General features: G+C 36.4%; 1 protein-coding gene across 5 annotated transcripts; it reads right to left on the bottom strand.

The window, feature by feature from the left end:
- Nucleotides 1-11: 11 nt before the first annotated feature.
- LOC147547751 (inositol hexakisphosphate and diphosphoinositol-pentakisphosphate kinase VIP2-like) lies at nucleotides 12-15,600 on the bottom strand. Of its 5 annotated transcripts, none has more exons than XM_086666452.1 (31): nucleotides 15,288-15,600; nucleotides 15,026-15,172; nucleotides 14,808-14,867; nucleotides 14,273-14,319; nucleotides 12,971-13,054; nucleotides 12,705-12,768; nucleotides 12,477-12,630; nucleotides 11,986-12,056; nucleotides 10,636-10,740; nucleotides 10,348-10,440; nucleotides 10,098-10,172; nucleotides 9,653-9,738; nucleotides 9,303-9,509; nucleotides 9,116-9,215; nucleotides 8,938-9,008; nucleotides 7,696-7,777; nucleotides 7,083-7,241; nucleotides 6,647-6,689; nucleotides 5,830-5,912; nucleotides 5,651-5,713; nucleotides 5,495-5,569; nucleotides 3,513-3,650; nucleotides 2,867-3,108; nucleotides 2,691-2,735; nucleotides 2,115-2,181; nucleotides 1,840-1,911; nucleotides 1,371-1,615; nucleotides 1,233-1,290; nucleotides 902-1,069; nucleotides 668-742; nucleotides 12-557 (listed from the first exon to the last, which is right to left on the bottom strand). In XM_086666452.1, exons 2-31 carry the CDS (start codon nucleotides 15,095-15,097, stop codon nucleotides 297-299), a joined length of 3,165 nt encoding a protein of 1,054 aa, XP_086522578.1. In that variant the 5' UTR covers nucleotides 15,098-15,172; nucleotides 15,288-15,600; the 3' UTR covers nucleotides 12-296. The 5 variants fall into 5 exon arrangements, with proteins under 5 accessions (XP_086522578.1, XP_086522579.1, XP_086522577.1 ...); XM_086666453.1 differs by having other exon boundaries at nucleotides 15,309-15,516; XM_086666451.1 differs by having other exon boundaries at nucleotides 15,008-15,172; nucleotides 15,309-15,514.
- Between the last annotated feature and the right edge of the window lie 1,487 nt (nucleotides 15,601-17,087).

Here is a 17,087-nt window from a genome sequence, read left to right as displayed (position 1 = left end):
GTACAGTCGGGTAGAGAAGTTGAATTTTTCATTTATTATAAAAACAGAAAGAAAATATGACTCAGAGTCATTGACATATGCCCTAACATGTTAGAAAAACCTATTGAAGAATAGTAACACAAAAACGCCGTTAACACAAGAACCTATCTAACATGTTTGTTTTCTATTGGAGAAGAGAAGCACTTCCCAGTACAACCTCACCTGAAGAATTCAATACTTCAAGAACATTTTCAGCCACTATCAAAACCTAAACATGATTGAGTGAGCGAAAATTAGAGCGGAAGAGAGAAAATAAGTTATTTCGTGCTGGCGTTAACATGCTTTTGGAAAGGCCACAGACTTCCAAGTCGCTCAAGAACCGCGTTCTTGGAGAAGTATCCTGAGAAGCCTTGTGGGGTTGAAGGGGGTGGAAAATCCTCAGCTGGCATAGCGAACGGTCTAATCATCTTCTCCGTCTTCTCAAATGTCATATATGATCCCACTTCTTGTAACCTTTCCGGTCCCATTATTGGCAGAGTGTGCTCTTGATGCAATGATGCTGCTTCACCGTCATTGTTCTGCCAAACATAACAAGTATACGATTTTATGCCCAAAGCAGACGACTTCTTTTTTCAACTTGTTTTATAAACCGAAGTTCTCAAAATCGACAATGAGAAAAGTTATATACCTCAAGAGGACTTAAATCTGCACCACGACTGAATGTCATCTCTATGCGATATCTCTTTGGATCCTCTAGAGGTACCTGTAAAATCAGTTCCAACGACATTTAAGCAGACAGTGAGCAAAACTGATAGCCATGAATTTGTGATAATTTTGAAATGATAAACATGATATGCAATTGGTTCCGTTATAGAACTCCATGTTCTCTAAACGGAACTAATATAATGAACGTAGAAATTACCTCAGTATTCTCAAACATCCTCAATACGATATAACTCATGTAGTCAAGCTCCCTAGTTTTAAACAAACGTTCCACAGAGCTATCACAAACAAGACCCTCCTCTCCTTGTAGAGATTCATCCAAGTTACCGTAGCGAAGCACATTCATTAGAGAATGTATATGTGACTCCTGACGTTCAGAAACAATATAAAATATAGAAATTGAGGGAGAAATAGATGATCGATTGAATATCTGATTAAAAGTAAATACTCAAAAAACACCTTGGGAAGTTTAACCGTAGAGCATCAAATTTCTTTAGGGAACAAAAAACATGGAGAAGATCTTCACTTACGGAGGTGAAGTACAGACGAGTTCGAAGATGTCGATCAGGTGTTTTGACATTGGCGTACCTGAAATAAGATAGTTGGAAAATGTAAGTATATAATTATATTGTAAAGTAAATAACAAGTCAAAAGATATGGATGGGTACTTTGGATCCAAACGGTATTTCGTTTCTTTATCATCATCGTCATCTAGGTCCAACGACATTTCACTAGTGGATCTTCTCGAGTCTTCACTCTTGTGAGGCTTCATTAGGAAATCACATGCTTCCTTTTTAGTCATAGTTAATGGTGCAGTTTGGTCTTGATTGCTTTTCAGTTCGGCAACGCTAATAGCTTCTTCACGAGTGTTCCTTAGATCGATAAGAATCTTACCCAACAAACGACGCGCAATCTGATGTAGCAAGACGGATAACAAACTTGATCATGAATAATTTGATATTTTAAATCTTCATTAATATTTGATCATGTCAACCTTTTCATAATATAAAACCCTTTTTAAGTTTCAATAACCCTTCAAAAAGGTTCTATGAGATAGCTTAATAAACTGTCGTTTGATGAGTTAAGAAATGGTTTTCAAATGTTCCTACTGAGGGCAGTGACTTAGTGAGCACTAACCTTCGAGCCGATTTTTAGCTTCTGCTTCGGATTTATCCCATACTCATTTGGGATGACCCCGTCTGCAAGTACCTGAAATTAAAGGAAAGATGCTCAGGCCGTTTTCATGATGATCTAACAACCAAAACTTGCAATAGAGCACACAGACAATTAAACCCAAGTTCTATATATAATTCCGAGTAGAAGAGATGTTGCTTCAAGTATGCCAAAAAACAGAACTATCTCCTCCAACTAACTATCAAAAGAAATGCAAGAGAGATATCTGTGTTCTGTACCTGAGCAACTTTGAAGAGCTCATCCAATCCTTCCAAATTAAGATGCGCGTTGTGCAATATATCATATCTATTGACCACAAATAAAATAAAAATCCGAGAATGATAATCAATGAGCGAAATCAAATGAATCAACTAGACACGATAAGCTTGTGAAAAAAACATTTTAGGAACTGAATGTATTAAATCCCTACAAACAGAGTTTATCTCTCTCTCTCTCTCTCTGCATACACTAAATATGACCACATCAGTTACCGAGTCAAGGTGAGACCAAGGCTATGAAATAGTTGTTAGTTTTTGGTTCTCTTCAACGATCCGAGGAATGAAGTAGGAAATTGACAAAACTAAGGTAGTGTCTGTTTTTCCCATGTCAGATCTGAAATCTGAATCTAAATAGAATTCAGAACATTTCTTTTGTCTGACTCGCCCGAATGGCTGATTTGGGCTGAATTCAGGTCCATTTGAGTAAGATGATTCAGATTCATAATCAGAAGAGCAGATTTAGAGAAATGAGAAAACAAACACCACCTAGGATAATAGTTTTTTTTATTTCCAATATAATATGAGTAAGTGTCTTACTTGCAAGAATCATAAACATCTGGAATTTGTGTTATATCGAACCGACTGCAGAAAACAACATAAAACCACGGAAGTTGAATATTAGTCATGCTATGGAACAGAAAAAACACAGCATTCTTTTTGAAACATTTTAAATATGCATGAGGTGGAGATACTAAAAAATGACAAGCACATACTCTTTGCGTTCATTATACAACTCTCTCTCAAGCTTTTTCCAGCGAGCAAACATCAAAAGGAAACCCTCATTACCACAAGGCAAGCCTGCAGCAATACGACCAACATCAATGTTTGTCTTCCCTAGTGCCTTTGCTTGGTCATATGGAGGAATAACCTCATATGAGCTTGTCTTTGCAAGTTCCTCGTCCTCATCTTTCGCAAGTAGTTTTACTTGTGCAGTTACTTTCTTCACAAGTTTAACCTGTCCACAACCAACAATTAACAAGGATTCAATTAAGTCAAGTGAAACATAAGAGTACCTTGTGAATAACAGGCAAGCAGCAGAATGAAATACATGGTTCAAAACAGAGAAACAATATAGAAGTACACTGCTTTCATCAAAAAAAAAAAGTACACTGAAGTTGACAAGATCACGAGACGTTTTAATTCAAGCTCTCTATTTCTAATATTCAACAAGTTACAAGGGATTGGTGATTAATAGTCAAACACCCACTCATATGAAAGTTGAAGGGACAGAAATAGAGTTCACAACTATTTAATTGAACTGCCACATGCTGTTTTACATACGAGGATGAAAGTGCACATACAAGATTAAATAGAAGAGGAAAATACATATTAAATAAGGTCACTAACTAGTGCAATTACCAAAGTTGGCAGAAGTTGACTGGCATTGGGAGGTAGCCCAGCACCATCATTCATCCAAGGAAACTCAGTACTTCCATTGCGTGTCCCGTTGACAGATGATTTCTTTCCACCAGAAGTTATAATCTCATTCAACCATGTCTGCAACAGATACCAAAGCAGACTTAAGTCGTATATATAATCTGAATCTCCTTAGTTTAGAAACAAATTTGTACCCAAACCAAAAGATCAGCCAATATTGTTTGGGAACAACTGATTCCACATTTAATTGAATATTAAGTTACAAGGTAAAAGCACATAATGAGAATTTCATCAGTGAAGGATTACATGAGCTAATCCTGCATAACTGAACATTTGAGCACCCTTACACGGGAAGCAGGAAATTATTATTAGGGATATTTAGCGTTAGGGTCAAAGAAAAGTACCGACATTAGCATTTGGGTCAAGAGTTTATCCATTATAGGGTCTGGGTCACAGACTAACCATTGACCCAGTTGACTAGAGACAATCGTTAACAACCGTTAGTTTGTGACCCAAATGCTAATGTCGGTAGTTTAGCATTGACCCTAATACTAACTTTACCTTTAAATCATTGGAACATGGGCGTCTTAAGGGAAATTGGTGAAAGATGTGTGGGTTTTAGGGGTGTACATATTTCGATGGAGAACTTGTTAAATTTGAGAACTTGTTAGATGTAAAGCGGAACCTAGTCCTAAGCTAGCTCTTCCACCATCTTTAGTGTTGTGAAAGACACAAACCTGACCGACGAACCCGCCAGTAGAGAGTCATGGACGTTGACGCCCTACCGTTGGTAGAAAGACAAGTTGTGATAACATAGGTCACTTCAATGGATCTACTGTTGAGCCTAGGCCCCCTCCAATGTATCAAGAAAATAGTCGTAAGAACTCGTCCGACGAGATTCCCAGAGGGCAACTTTATCAAACGCTTGGAAAGAAAATTAAGTCCATGTGATATTTGTGAAAAAATAATTTGGAAAGTATAGAGAGTTCCACGATATGAAAGACGAGTGTCATGAGAACAAAGAGAAAGTGATCTAGCGAATTTGTAGGGAAAAGAATCTCATATTTTGAGGCACTAGAACAACAATTTTCATATCGGAAAGACGCAACGATTTGAGGGTGCGCCTTAAGTGCAGAATAAAGCATGTTCCCTCTACGATCGACATATTGAGTTCGACGAACATTTATGTTTTTGAGTTACATTGTAGGTTTGCTAGATAGATCAATATGCTTTTATTTTGGCATTACAATTTACTTATGAGATATTTAGTGTTAGGGTTAACGTAAAGTACCACCATTAGCATTTAGGTCACAGACTAACGGTTGTTAACGATCATCTCTAGTCAACTGGGTCGGTTAGTCTGTGACCTAGACCCTATAGCGGACAAACTCTTGACCTAAATGCTAATGTCAGTACTTTTCTTTCACCCTCACACTAAATATCCATGTAATTTAACGATTTCTGTGATAAATAACGGGGTAGAGATTCAGAAGGTTGTTGGTGAGCCACTGACAACATATACATCGAGTTGGCAGAGATGTGCAACAAAACCCGAAATGCCTCGTTTGGATTTTCTTACCTTCTAGATATTTTAGCTTATCTTTACAAAATAGATATGAAGATTTGGTAATTGGCATTAATCTCGCAGATAATATCTAACTAACTCGAATTCTTATCCTCACATCAATGTAGATAACCATTAGAGAACATGAGCATTTGATGCAACAAATGAGGATTGAAAGCTTTCGAAGTTGATCATATTAACATATTTCTCATGCATTTATAACTAACGGGAAATATCTAGTGACTTATTAGTTATAAGTCATCCCCGTTGAATAAAATAAATATATTATCGTGACTGTTTTAGGGTTCTACTTTAAGTGTGTTCAAAGTTAACGTCTATATCTGTAGATTACCTTCAGATATCAATAAAATATGAAGAGAGATAAATTGCTGGGACCAACCTTAGCTCGTTCCATCTCAGTGCTGGCGTTTTCTAACCCATCCAACATAGAAGAGTCTTTGCTAACAAGTGAAACCTTGAAATAGAAACCTCATAAGTACACAAGACTACATTATCAATGAATGTTCAGCACTTGATAAGAACAGAGAATACAGACCAGAATTGGTGTCAATTGGCCCTCCAAATCAAGAAGGCCTTTAGCAAATGCAGCAGCAGACATCTTCACAATAAAAACAAAGTATCACGGAGTGGCAACTGGGAATCCAACCAATAAGAATAAATATAAAAAATCACCTAATTGGCAGAACTTATTATGTTTTAACAGTCATCTGATACCTGGACACGGCCCTCATCTGAGCTGTATATTTTCAAATCATGACGGTAAGTACTATGGAGCCGCAGCAGGCCTGTACCTTCCCCTGCAAAAAATTAAGAACAAAAATATATAATAAAACTAACGAGAAGCAATTGAAAGTAAAAACACCATACCAGAAGGCATTAAGGTGTTGGAAATGACATTTTCAGTCAGCTACTATCTATTTATCTGATTTATAGACATCCCAAATGTTTAAATTTTCAATGCTTTAACCAAATAGAAGAGAGATTATGAAGGAATCGGAGATTATTTTTGTAGAAAAAATTGCAGCCAGCCTAACACCAGCCAAGGAAGTTGGAAATCTACCAGCCAACAGTCAAGGTACCATGTGAAGTCACATTAACAAACACATACACGTACAACTAGCTGTTTTCAGCGACATCACTTCAGTTGAGCGGTCACCTATATATATCTCAACTAGAGAGACCAGGTTTTAGATCTTACCATTTCAAAAAAGAGGATGTAAATCAGACTTCTAAACTCGTCCTTGTCTTGGGAACAGGACCCCAACAAACTAATATCTTGAGCATTTAGAGTTTGTCAGCATAAGCCTTATTCGTATAGTTAATAGTCTTATCTTAATTACTCAACCTAACAAATAATCAACTGAAAATTTCATGCAGCACCTAACACATACTATGATACTGATATGGAGCCTTAATAGAGGGTTCTAGGATCTAGATTCCTATCCCGCACTAAAACTAAAGAAACTAGTATGCATAACGTATATATCAAGTCAAAGATTGTAAGTGAACCAGGTTTGATTTAGAAGATAACCTGGGTACATATTATTTCTGAAGTATCTACCCAGTTCTTCGGCCTGGAAAAAAAATGAAAAAATCATGAGAGGATGAAAAAAAATAGAGTCAAAAACTAAAACTAGAACTGGGAAGGTTAAGTAGTTGGGAATTGGGATAGCGAGTTGGCCTAGGCTCGGGGATATAACCTGATTCATTCCCAGAACAAGGCTCGAGTTTTTGGCTTACACGAGGAATTCACGAGTTTAAACCGAGTTTACGAGTTTAAATGGGGCCAAGGTTAAAACTAAATGCAATCAAAACTATATTGTCCAATTAAAAAATAACGCGAAGTAACAGATGCACTAGGTAAGAACCTTTTCAGATTTGAGGATGTAATTAGCTTGGAAGTAGTTATACACTTCCACAAACACGCTTTTCAAAAATATTTCAGAAAACTTTGAGATAGGGTCTACCTGCTTTCTTCCAGCATGTGTAAGAACACCTCCATACTTAAGAACCATTAGAGCTTCGACTGGGCGCTCCTCTTCAGCTTCACCATTACCTTTTGAAACTTTCTCCCACTTCAAAGGCTTTAGTTGGACTTTCCTATAGATACCAGAAAAATGCCCACCCTGGATGCAGAAGATTTTCGCACAACACGTAAGTTGTAACAGATGGCTAAAAGCATTATGGGGATAAATAAAAATACAGCTTGCTACTACAAAATGCAAATCCCTCCGCGGGAGGAGGAAAAGTGCTCGGAGACTCAAAATGGTGGCAGCCCAACATTCAGTAGATTCTTTTCAAACTCTTTCCATCAATTGCCTAAAGCTGCTGAACGATAGGTAGACATCATCTTTGACCTCATCTTTTTTCAGAGTCCTCTAAAACTTTGGAAAGAATAAATGGCTCATGTGATACTGGTTAATTAATGAACCAGTAACATATCCTGTTAAATTTGAGTTCCATTATCGCTCCTGCCATAGCTTCTCGAAAGTACCAACAGTTCGTGCAATGTACTAACCCACCCTTAGATATTAAAAAAAAAACGGAGTTGCAAAATAAATAAGGTGGTACACAACGAACCTCCTCCAGCACAGCTTTAACTTGGAGAAGCTTTTCAGCATGCTCAAGGTCCTCAGCATCACTGTCACTTTCACGACCAGACCTGAGTCACTTCCGAATAAAATCAGCTAAACATACAGATACCATTATTTTAAAATAGGTATATCAATCAATGGAAACAGTAAAAGACACCCATCCTCATTAATGAGTGAATATAATAAAACCAGAGTTGATCAGGCTCATCTTATATCGCTATCTAGAAAAGGCACAGTAAAACAAAGAGGAGGGGGGGTGGGGGGTGAGCAGTTTAGATGGTTCGAGGAAGTTCAGAGGTTCTAAAAGGGACAACAACTGCCAAACTGCAGTGTACAGATATGGTTAAAGATACTTCAGATCGAGAATAAATTACCTAAAAGCAAAGGTAGATCACAGCAACTTTATGACTACAATGATCATGAACTAGCCTTCTTGATGCTACGCATCATCTAACGCTTGTTATACCAACACCAAACTATAGTAGATGCCAAAGTTGGGTGAAGCTCCACAGGACCACAACTATCATGTTCCAAAAATTGCAACTAAGACTTCACAACTTAATAAAGAGCAGAAGATGGACTTGGGATCACAAGGAAACTATTATGTTTCAAAACTACTTCAACAAGAGTAAGCAATGCCAGCTAAAGATACATCAAGGTACCTTCTTGGTTACTTTTGTTACACTTAAAGAACTAGGAACGATGAATTCAGTGGAAATACAGAGAGAGGTTTTGGGAAATGAGGCATTCGAGTAGGACGAACAACAGAGACAAGACATCCACTATTACAGCCCACACCCATAAAGCTAATGTATTGGAGGACAAATGAGATTTTGAACCATTCCTGGACACACTGATAAAAGTAAACAGAATGTCAAAATCCAAAGAGCAGCAGAGACCACGCCAATACGAACTATAATTTGAGCATTACAATGATTATCTTGTAAACTTATCTCGATAGTGGGGAAGCTGGGAAAGAAGCAGCTATTGCATTCTAATATAAGTGTTCAACTCTATCCAAAGCTAAACCGCTGATATCTCGTATGTGGTGCCAAACCCCTATTTCTAATTCCTGAAGTGGGGGAGATGAGAAGCAACAGACTGACAGAGTACTGATCTTATAGCAATGGCCCTAAGTTAATATAAAAACCTCCGAGCGAGAAAGGAAATGATGTAAACAACATAACCAAATAGTAATTCCATAGGATATTATGTACGGAATTCATGCCTTGCTCGTGGTACTAGAAGTCTTGTAGCATCCAACAAGTCTTGCAACTGAACAGCACTCTTGAGTTTTGTCTGCAAGAGGCAAAACAAATATGACATTATAACGTAGTAAAATCGAATGAGAAGTACATAAAAATGAAAAAAAAAAATGCAATAAGCTTAAGAGAAAAAAGAGTCACCTCAGACCTAGGCTTCCCACCGTTATACTTCAACATCAAATCTAAGAGCTTCTCCTCAGTGACCTTCAATTTCACTTTCTGCTTTGGAGTCCGATCCCCACTTAAATTGTAAGAAATATGTCAGGTTAGTTATCATGATGATATAAGCTTACATTGCACGATAAAGAATTGAGTAAGTAAACCTTACTGGCGTATAATAGCAATTACACATCTCAACTCCTCTGACTGCCCAAATGTGCCAATTACGCCACTTCCTTGGCGTGTAAGTCCCTCAGATGGTTGAACTGGTTCATTGACCTTCCATGGCAGAGTTGGTGGAATTGTTGAAGAAAGATGAGGAGCCTTGGCATCTAGAAACATTTTCCTCAATACACAAGCAGCATCATCATAGTACCTATGTTTGGAGACAGGGAGAGAGAGAGAGAGAGAGAGAGAGAGAGAGAGATCATGAGAATAAAATTCCATCTAGTGATTCCAGTGACAGCATCATGTGAAATAGCAAATGGACAAAGGGTCACAATGCGAGATGAGGATTACTTGTGAGAATTCTTCACGAAACTCCACCCATTCACATCACAGACATATGATCTTCCCTCGCTGCGTAAGAGATCAAACCCACAAACCTAGGAGTGACATTTAAACAACCCACGTATCAATTAATAAGAACTTTTCTAATAAACATGATTATGTCGTAGATTGAAGGTAATATTTCATGTGCCTCTTTTCTTCCTTGTGTCCTCAGAAATACGTTGTTCATGCTTGTGCTGCTGTGTGATGAGAAATATCAGTGTTCCTAAATCCTAAAACAGTTATCCAAGGCAAGAAGCTTCACTAGTTCAGCAAAATTTCAACAGAGTCTACTTAAACCTCCTTAATCATATCTCATAATTCCTAGTCCGTAAGCATCACTTCAAGTTCAATCCCTAGTCTAGTTACTTGGACCAGAAAAAGAAGAATGTCATATTGACACGTGTACAATTACCTCTTGCCTGAATGCTAGGCAGACCTCCCTTGCCATTTGCTTTTCGCCTGGAGTCAAAAGTACAGGATATCTCACCTACGTAGAAGTTTAAATATTCAGCTCATACTAAAAACAAGAGAACGTATATTACATGAAATGAAAGACATCTCAAATACAGGTCTCAGTACAAAGTGAAAAATTGAAAAGCAGAAACTCCAAAATTCAAATTATATATGCAAGTTTTATTGGTAAGAAATGGTAAGTATATTACTTCTTTCCCGTCAGGATTCCTCATAACAACACCATCAACAACAGGGGATTTCCTTGCCTCAGCATGTGCATATTCAGGACCAACTGTGTACACCTAGAATGGCATGAAAATACGCCTTCACAATTAAGATCGTCATACAGAAAGAAAAGTAAGCATACATGCAGAAACAGAAACAAATGCATAAAAGTGAAGTAGTATTTCCTACTATCATTGATAATCTGAAGAACCAAATTAAGTATGGATTGAGAAAATATAGGAATGTGGAAACTGGATCTTTCTCGAAACAACCTTGACATCTGTTCCTCCTGTTGGCATAAACTCCTCGTATATATAAGAGCCTTCGCGTCTTACATTTCTAACATCTGGATGAAAGTCACTTGATCGATTACCGACCTGCAAATATTAAAAAGGTCTGTGTTTCTCAAATAAAGAGAGAAGCGTACATATCCTTATCTACAAGTATGTCATGAATCAATTTGAGGATAACATTGTTTTAGCAAAAATAAAATCTAACTTCTAAGTTGACAAAGTTTTATTTAAATAACATGTAATGAGCATAATATTTGACAACCATATACTTAAAAAAAAAAGCAAACAAGCATCTCGGTGACAGATATCAAATACTGAAGGAAAACTGCGGAGCTTTGTTGGACAAGTATTTAAAAGGAAGAGCCCTAAAGATAAACTCGCCCTATGAACTACGGTGTAGTAGACAACTGATTAGATGGTACTCTAAATTTTTTTATACTATGAAGAAATGGAGTGGCGACGTAATTTTCTCTTTTATCAATATATTGATCATTTTTCAAGTTCACAAAAACTGAAGCGAAGTGAAGACAGAACAGAGAAGTTTATGTACTACTATAGTACTATGTCCAATAAATGTGATGAACTGCAAAGAAAACCAGCCACAATTTAAAAGTAAGGATAACAACATGGTGAGATCACCAAAAAGATTAAAATATGAGAATACACAATTTTGTTTCCCCTTTTAAAACAACCCTTTGCCTTTTGGCTTCTCAAAAAATTGGATCTTCTTCACCAAAAAAAAAAATATAACAAAGCAGAAGAAGCTAAACTAATCCTACAATAGGTAAGATAACCTTAAAAACCAAAAGGAAAAAATTGTAAAGCTGCAACAGCTCCCATGTACGTTACTTGCAATTCCCATGGGAGAGGAGTTAAGCACATTGTAAGACTAAAAATCAAAGAACTAAATATCCTAAAAACCTTCCTAAGAAAGTGAACTCTTGGAATTGGAAAACCATGAACTCTAGTATTTCCCAACATTTGAACCCTACAAATGACTATTTAAAAAAAATTGAATGAATATATATATATAAGAAGTTCGAAGACACAGGTCACTATTTACAAAGTTGATTAGAAGATTTTATGATATTACAATTGTCCCAACTAGAGACAAAATCATGAGTTCATGATATGAATGTTTTTGCTCCTACTAAAATGACTATCAGTCTACATATATATCATATTTTCGAAGATGAATAATCTAACTTCAAATACGTGCGATTCACTACCCCAAGTGAATGCTGAAGTCTGTCCGCTCAAGAACAAAAGTGTTACACAGGATAGGATCATTACCACTAAGAAATTAGACAAGAAAAAACTAATTGTTACCTTTCTAAATAATTCTTTCATTCCACCGCCTGCAGAACTGGGATAGTATATCATGATACTGTGATCATCCCCTTCAAAACAGCAAGTTGTGAACTGTTATTGATGCTTAGTGCTACTAATGAAGAACCAAGGCAAATAGTTGTTTGATTCATCGACTGGGATATTTTCAATGTAAAAGAGGCATTTCACTACACACAAATCCTAACCAATGCCATAAATACTAATCTAACAGTCTTGATGATTTGTAATAAGTCATTAATGCTAAAAAAAAAGATCATGCAATGACCCTCTCAATTTTAGTTGAAACCGATAGTTGATCTGTAAAACTGAAGTACTACAACCATTTTCTTTTTCAACTCCTCTAGAATAAAAATAAATAAACTGTATGTCATTTATCAATAGTGAAAAGAAGGAACTAAATTCCGAATGCTGTTATTTTTTCGCTTTCCCGTTTTACTATTTCATTTCTTTTTAAGTATGAGTTAACTCACCATGAATAGGTTTTTCCACAAAGGGCTTCAAAAATCGCTTTCCGTGAACCTCAACAAAGTCATCTTGCTCGACAAAGTAATCTAGCTCTTGATTTGGGAATTCTCTGTTAACAAGAGCATATCTTGGAACAGGAATGCCGAACATTTCAAGACACTTAATTCAAGGAAAGAGACGAGTTAGTACTCGAGATTCGCAACGAACTAAGACATCAGAAGAATTTTTCCTACCTCGTATACTTTTCTTCTATCGTGGAGAAGGTGTTGCTCTTTCAACTCATTTACGAGAAAAGGCCTGCAATCAGAAAACATAAAAATGTTGTCATGCATGTGTATCGTTCATCCAAAACCATTGCACAGACAACATAGCATGTCAGGTTATTTCAATTGAAGGATGAGAAACTACGTTAGATGTTGAGGATAGCTTGAAGTCACACATAAACAGATACACAAATCTTTTAAGAGAATATAATTGGTGCTTGACAAGTTATACTTACTTCCGTAAAGCAACATAAGCCTCGGCCTTTTCAAGAGGATAACCCGATGAATGGAAAGCAATTAAGCAATCACATGTAGGCCAACTGCAATTAGAAATATATAGTCCAAAATCAAGTGGATAACTAGTAATAAAATACTCAATAATATTTTGAATTTACAGTTTTGCGTACATTCTTAATAACTACGGGAAACAAAAAGTCTGTCAATAATATACCAGTCATGTTATGACACTACTCCTACTCAAACAGGCAATCTGTTGAATTACAATTACGCACAAAAAAGTAACTAACTATACAATACAATCAAGACAAAGAAATTGTTGTTACCCTTACTCTCGTTAAATGGTTTTTGTCCTTCTTATTGTATCTTTACTACACTAGCTTGAACATAAGAGAAAAGCTCCGATAGTGTACTAGCTCATGTGTTTGAGAAACTACAATGACATTGCTGACTACAATTGAATCATATAAAGATCAGATAAGAAACTAGTGCCAAAATATAAAATTGAGGCGATGAAAAATTGGGCCAGACAAAGATCAGTAATGGCGAAAAAAGCCACTGGGGAAGAAATTACGAAGAAGGAAATAAGAAATTTAAAAATGACTTGTCAGTTCTGCCTATAAATCCCAGTTGCTTCGTCTTCAACCCTCCTCAACCCAAACAACATGATTTTTCTCTCCAGATTCTAGTTCCGGTGAACAAACCACTGTTTTTTCATTAAGATCCTAAATATATGTGTGGTTACTGTTCGATTTTGTTTGTCTTGAACAAACTACTAATTTGTCTTCAACAAACTGTTGTTTGTCTTGAACAAATTGATGCTTGTCTTGAACAAACAGTTGACTGTTCATTGTTTTTTTTCGTTTTCCCTTTTCATTAGTTTCCAACTTAACCTGTTTGTCCCATTGGCCCAACAGTTTGCATCGAGCAAACAACAGATTTTATATGCGAACTATTTTTATCAAGCACACAACATTTGCATCAAACATATTTAAAAACATCAACTCAAATATATATATATATATAAACAAATCAAAACATATAAAAAAAACATCATCAAACAAGATCGAAGCAGATGAAAAACATCATCACAAATTATGGCGGAAACTGCCATTTAGTTGCCTATACTGCCATTGCCCATTAGACTACATTATTTTGGCTTTCTTTGCCAAATATTGATACCCCGGTGGCTTTTTTTTGCCATTTGACCAAATTATTTTGACCCGAACCACCATTTTTTCTATAAAATTGTATACACTAAGATTTGATTCTTTAGTGATTACGAAGGTGTTAAGTAATACCTCTCTACTGGGTCTTCAAGAATAACCTTGTCTCCAAAATATAAGACCTGTATTATTGATATCAAAAGAAAATCAAACCAAAGATGATTGCAACAACAACCAGAGAATATGTTAATGCGAGAACACAAGGAAGCAAATAGCAACTAATCGAGGTAGCAAACAACGGTTTGCTCAGTTTGTTGCGCATCCACTCCGGAAACCCAGAGTCACAAGATCGAAACTTAGTGGAGGTGGAAATCCATCACTTATTGACTTTGTGTGATGTACATGTAGTTTATTATATGGCATTGAGGGTGTATGAGTGTCTTTACGACAGTCTCATGGCAGTTATAAGTATATTCCGTCTCCAAGCCAATTGATGTATGATTGTGTACTCATGTAATTCTATTGTTCCGAAAAAAAAAATAACTAAATTGAGTTGAAATTTATAGATGTGACACTGAACAATGCAGTTTGTAGAGTCAGCTCTTCAAATTCAGATGTAAAACTGGACGCTAAAACTGTGAGAACATTTAATTGAATGATTGATTAATACCTCAAATTCACCAAAAGCTTGAAGCCTGTCCAGGATTTGCGCCATTGGAGATGAACATGCCTGAAATGATGAAATTGATTACATTTGATAAACTGTGACACAGCCAATCTATATTTTAATGTATCCAAGACATAGAATTAGAGACTGAAATAGGTTTCTAAACGTATCCAATCAAAAAAATCAAGAACCAGGGAAAAAACCTCCAATCCGCTTTTCACCTTCTTTTCCATAACGCAGACGCCAATCTTGATCTTTCTATAGTCATTTCGATTTTCCTCGTCGGAATCCATCTTTCTTTCTTCGTTTAGAAAAGGCTTTGAATCCGAATCAGAAATAAATTTTCCTCTTAAGTTTGTTTACCTTCGCTGATCATATGAACAAAACAACATACAACATTAGAAACAGAGATCATTTAGAACATATATATGTATAGAGAGAGAAAGAGAGAGAGAGAGAGAGAGAGAGACGCCATTAACGCACTAGAGATGAGATATTTCTTACTGAACTTCTCGGGGTTATCACCGAACGAAGAAGACAATTTTCAGAGAAGCTGGAATCTGTAGAGTCTAGAGAGAGAGAGAGAGTAGGAGAAACAGAAATACAGAATGGAGAGATGAAAGACCGACTCGGCTTTTTATAAGTGTCAGTGAGAAAGCAAATTATACGGATCAAAACCCACCTAAGAGACACTCTATACAGCTACGAATATACGCACAATCTTTATGTAGTGTTTATATACCGCATGACCGTTTTGCCGACGTGGAAACATCTTCCCATTTCTTCTACCGAGAACTAGGGGTGGGAATCGGTCCGGACCGGTCGGTATCGGACTCTAACTTCATCGAACCGGTCGACTCGGACATAAACTGTTGGTGACCACCTATTTACTCGGGCGGACTCGGACGGTCACTCTCAAGAATTCTTTGTCCATTGACCGTCCAAGACCGTTTATTTTACCGGTCCAGTCGGACACCGGACGGTCTCGGTCCGGACTTTCCAATAAATTTACTTAATTCAGAATTTTATTTTTATTACCACAAACAAAATTACTTACAAATGAAGATGTTTAGCCAAGAAATCAAAAGTAAATATATAAAAGAAAAAACATAGTGGATCATCATTTGACAAAATATAATTAAGCCATGCACTAATGTTTGGTCTTCCAGAGGACTATATGACTATAGCCAACGATCATCATATATTCATATGTCTATAAAATTCAACGGTCAACTTCTAAAAATGAGGACAGTTTAGTCGGTCAACCTATTCGGTCACTCGTACCGGTCGGTCAGCGGTCGGTCCTTCGACATATAATTTTGACCGTGACCGTCCGCCAATTCTTTCGGGCCGGTCGGACACTGACCGTTATGACCATCGGGTGTCCATGGACACTTTTTATCTCTTTCGAACGGGTCGGATAGCGGTCTTCCGGATCTTTTTCCCACCCCTACCGAGAACCTACCATTTCTCTTCTTTTTTTCTTTTTTTTTTTCTTTTTTTTTTCACTATTCGACTAGGATCATTACAAAACATTGATACATTATGAATATGTGACAAGCACGATAGCTGGCTAAGTTACACTGATAATGAAAGAGGCCTAAAACACACAAAATTATTTTATTTATACACAAATTCAATATCCCTGGATTTGCACTTCAATGTAATCGAATTTGGGACTCCCGCATTGCTGAGTATATGGACTTACCAACTAGGCTACCCGTTGTCAGCCTAATGTAACTCCTCTTGAAATTAGAAATTAGTGAAATCTTTTTTTGTTGTACGTAAAAGTAAGAAAAATAGTCATGTCTTTATGTTTTTTTTACTTTTTTCTTCGATTCTCATATTCTTTACTCCCTCTCCATGGTTGATATTTTGTCGACGAATCTTCTTTTTTCATACTATATATTTCTTCTCTCGTATCCATCTTTTTTCTACCTTACCAACAATATTTATCTAGCATTTCAAATTAATAAATCACAGAAATTCGACAAATAAAAACTGTAAAATTCTAAGAAACAATTTTGACTTCTCAAGTGTTATTTGTTTTAGGTTAAAATTGATGTTTTTCGGTGTAACCAATTTCGAAGAAGACTTCTTGATATTTGTTGTTCTTTCTATTAATTATAACTCTTGTACATTCAAACAATGCAAATACAAATGCAAACTGAAATGATAAACTGAAGAAAATTTAGAAATGTTGGAAAAATAATTATTAATTGAACTTACAAATTAGATAGCAATTCATGAGAGATCGAAGTTGGAGTGTCATGTCGATTGGAT

Source organism: Eschscholzia californica, unplaced genomic scaffold, assembly GCF_041429995.1.
Source record: "Eschscholzia californica isolate CP2 unplaced genomic scaffold, dmEscCali1.0.p SCAF_3, whole genome shotgun sequence".
Classification (NCBI taxonomy): Eukaryota; Viridiplantae; Streptophyta; class Magnoliopsida; order Ranunculales; family Papaveraceae; genus Eschscholzia; species Eschscholzia californica.
The sequence above is the reverse complement of the archived record's forward strand: the minus strand, read 5'-3'. Positions and strand labels throughout refer to the sequence as shown.